This window comes from Anarrhichthys ocellatus, unplaced genomic scaffold (genome assembly GCF_004355925.1).
Source record: "Anarrhichthys ocellatus isolate YVR2014 unplaced genomic scaffold, GSC_Weel_1.0 scaffold172, whole genome shotgun sequence".
NCBI classification, from domain to species: Eukaryota; Metazoa; Chordata; class Actinopteri; order Perciformes; family Anarhichadidae; genus Anarrhichthys; species Anarrhichthys ocellatus.
This window is the reverse complement of record NW_022280202.1, coordinates 12,851-15,327: the sequence shown is the minus strand read 5'-3', so window position 1 is coordinate 15,327 and position 2,477 is coordinate 12,851. Positions and strand designations below refer to the sequence as shown.

The 2,477-nt window shown below is 48.4% G+C and overlaps 1 protein-coding gene across 1 annotated transcript; it reads right to left on the bottom strand.

Annotated features, from left to right (window-relative positions):
• Nucleotides 1-6: 6 nt before the first annotated feature.
• On the bottom strand, nt 7-2,407 carry LOC116400458 (dipeptidyl peptidase 2-like). Its single transcript, XM_031878304.1, has 6 exons — nt 2,193-2,407; nt 1,787-1,905; nt 1,115-1,271; nt 575-639; nt 419-489; nt 7-330 (listed from the first exon to the last, which is right to left on the bottom strand). The coding sequence occupies exons 1-6, from the start codon at nt 2,236-2,238 to the stop codon at nt 219-221; spliced, it is 570 nt and encodes a 189-aa protein (XP_031734164.1). The 5' UTR covers nt 2,239-2,407; the 3' UTR covers nt 7-218.
• Between the last annotated feature and the right edge of the window lie 70 nt (nt 2,408-2,477).

Below are 2,477 nucleotides of genomic sequence, written 5' to 3'. Positions count from 1 at the left end.
TAGATAGATAGATAGATAGATAGATAGATAGATAGATAGATAGATAGTGCAACTTAGATATTATTGTAATGTTCGGGACCGGAGGAGATTTTGTCAATCTGGACCTTTAGGAGTTGTAACTGAATACCCTGCTCTACACGCTCTTAGTATGCAGACTGGAACTGTGACACACAGGTGGACTCACTGTTCCAGTCCTGATACTGAGGAGAACCGGAGCTCTAAAGTGAGCGCTGTAGTCTGGTCCGCTCCATCTCCACCCACAGTGCAATGAGGTCGGCTTCCGTCTTCCTGGCGCTGATGACTGACTCTGGATCGGCATCATTGGATCCTCTGCATGAAGTGGATACATGTCGGATCAGATTCAGCTCGGAGTGAAGAGAATAAAGAACAAGTGAAGGACGCCAACAGCTTGCTGTACCTCAGATCCAGATGATGGGCTCCTCCAGAGATGTTGACAGCAATCACTGATGAGCTCAAGGTCTTGCGCACCTAAACAGCAGAGAGCTGATTGAGTCAGACTGAAAGCAGTGGCTTCATAGTTCACGATGTCTGCTCGCTCCGTTTACTGCCTTACCCCTCCGTTGGCCCATGGGTCCAGGTCTCCGTTGGAGAAGATGATGTTGCTGGCTGTGGAGAGGGCTGAACACAAGGAGACAACACTGGTGCTCATTGCACACACAAAACACTGTGATGGTGTCTGCCTGTCACTGACCTCCATCCCTTCATTCTGTGCCTCAGGCTCTCCTCTCACCACCTGTGACTTCTGTGTTAGTATTTCAGTTCTATCTATTCATGAGTTTCTGTTTGTTCTCATCTTGTTATTGTTACTTTCATCAGTCTCTCCTGTAATTGCTGCCTCAATCCACCACCAGTCCAGCGGTTACTTTCAGAAACATGTCCTACACGTACACATAACTCCGTTTGTTTTACTTTGTCTTTCTTCTTTATGACAATAGAAATGTCTAGTGACTCGTGTACAGTAGCACAAGCCTGTTACTGGCCTCGTTAACCAAGCCTGTCCCTCAGAGTCCTCGTCAGGGACCCAGAGACTGAGCATGAGAACAGGCTGTGAGGACATCCTCCTCTAGGTGCTACGATATCTCACTGTGCTCACCGTCACCCCAGAACTGGGTTTTGAGCCAGTCAGCTCGTGGAACCACAGCCCAGCGTTTGGCACAGTAGAGCTGGCGGTCCGTCTTGGTGAAGGCCATCGGAGGAAACATGTCCGTCACGTTGTTGCTCTCAAAGCACAGATCGATCTCTGTGCACGCCTGCAACCAGAACAGACCGTCATACACATACACATCGTGCACGTCGTATGTACACGTGTCACACAGCAGTGCGGCGGCCATGTTCTCATGGCTTTCAAGTTCTTCTTGTGTGAGGTTAGGAATGTGTTCCCTGTGTTCTAAGCCCCGTTTGATTCAAACAGTCATAACAGAAGATAAAAGGCCGAGATGAGTAATAACTCAGATGGATCAGTGAGCAGTCATTTGACTCTGTGGATCAGCTTCTATAGAGCCGGACGATCAAACTCTAGAACCGATACCAGCTGATAACGGTCGGTGCTCACTGACCTGCGTACAACTCAAACATTAAAACCAGAGAGATATAGCGCCTCATAATGCAGCATCAGAGCTCCTCTTGTGTGTCTTGTTCTTCTTCTTAGTAACGAACAGGGTGATGACGTTGATTTTAACATAGTTCTACAGGCTCGTAGCGCTACGAGCTGAGGCTACTAGAGGAGGACTGTGTTTGGATGCGGTGCTGTGTGCTGGTGGAGTACCTGATAGTCCCAGGCCAGGCTGTTCAGACCCAGTCCACAGCCGGTGGGATCGGCACACTCCACGTACAGACTGTACAGGTCGAAGCAGGGCAGCAGCCCACTGGAGTTGTACACAATCCCTGCGGGATAGCATGTGAACAGGAGTTACACACTTCACTGGAGCTTACTAGTGCGTCTCAGAGATCAGAGACGTACTGCACATCATCAACTTTCAGCCTTTTCTATTCACGTCCATGAGTACTTCTCCCAGAGAGTACCCTGTACCGTACAGAGAGACACACACTCGTACTCATTCATGCTCCTGATCGTGTGCTCAAAGAACAATAAGCATCTTCAAGTATTTTGGTAAATACAGAATCTGACCAGCTGGTATTATTATTATTATTATTCTCCCCCCCCCCCCTACCTGCAGTGTTCCTGAGGCTGGTGAGTAGATCAGGTCCACTCAGCATAGTTTCACAGGCCACCTGAAAATAAAAGTGATGTCATCACCATCACCCCACTCATGTCACTTACATGATGTACATACGGTACACCCTGTACACTCGTCATTCATACATTTCATCACCATTTCTTGCTTTAAACGCGTTTACAAGCGTTTTGTTGGCAGATGGGCACCTTGTGAGCAGATGTCCAATCAGGTGTCTGTACCTGGCTGAAGCACGAGCTCGCTCAGTGCTGCTACACAGAC

Excerpts from the sequence above, each read along its gene's own strand:
- LOC116400458 (XM_031878304.1), bottom strand. The coding sequence starts at position 2,238 with ATGCTGAGTGGACCTGATCTACTCACCAGCCTCAGGAACACTGCAG. Across the intron at positions 640-1,114 it reads AACCCAGTTCTGGGGTGACG|CCCTCTCCACAGCCAGCAAC; the intron begins GTGAGCACAGTG and ends CCTTGTGTTCAG. Across the intron at positions 490-574 it reads ACCCATGGGCCAACGGAGGG|GTGCGCAAGACCTTGAGCTC; the intron begins GTAAGGCAGTAA and ends TCTGCTGTTTAG.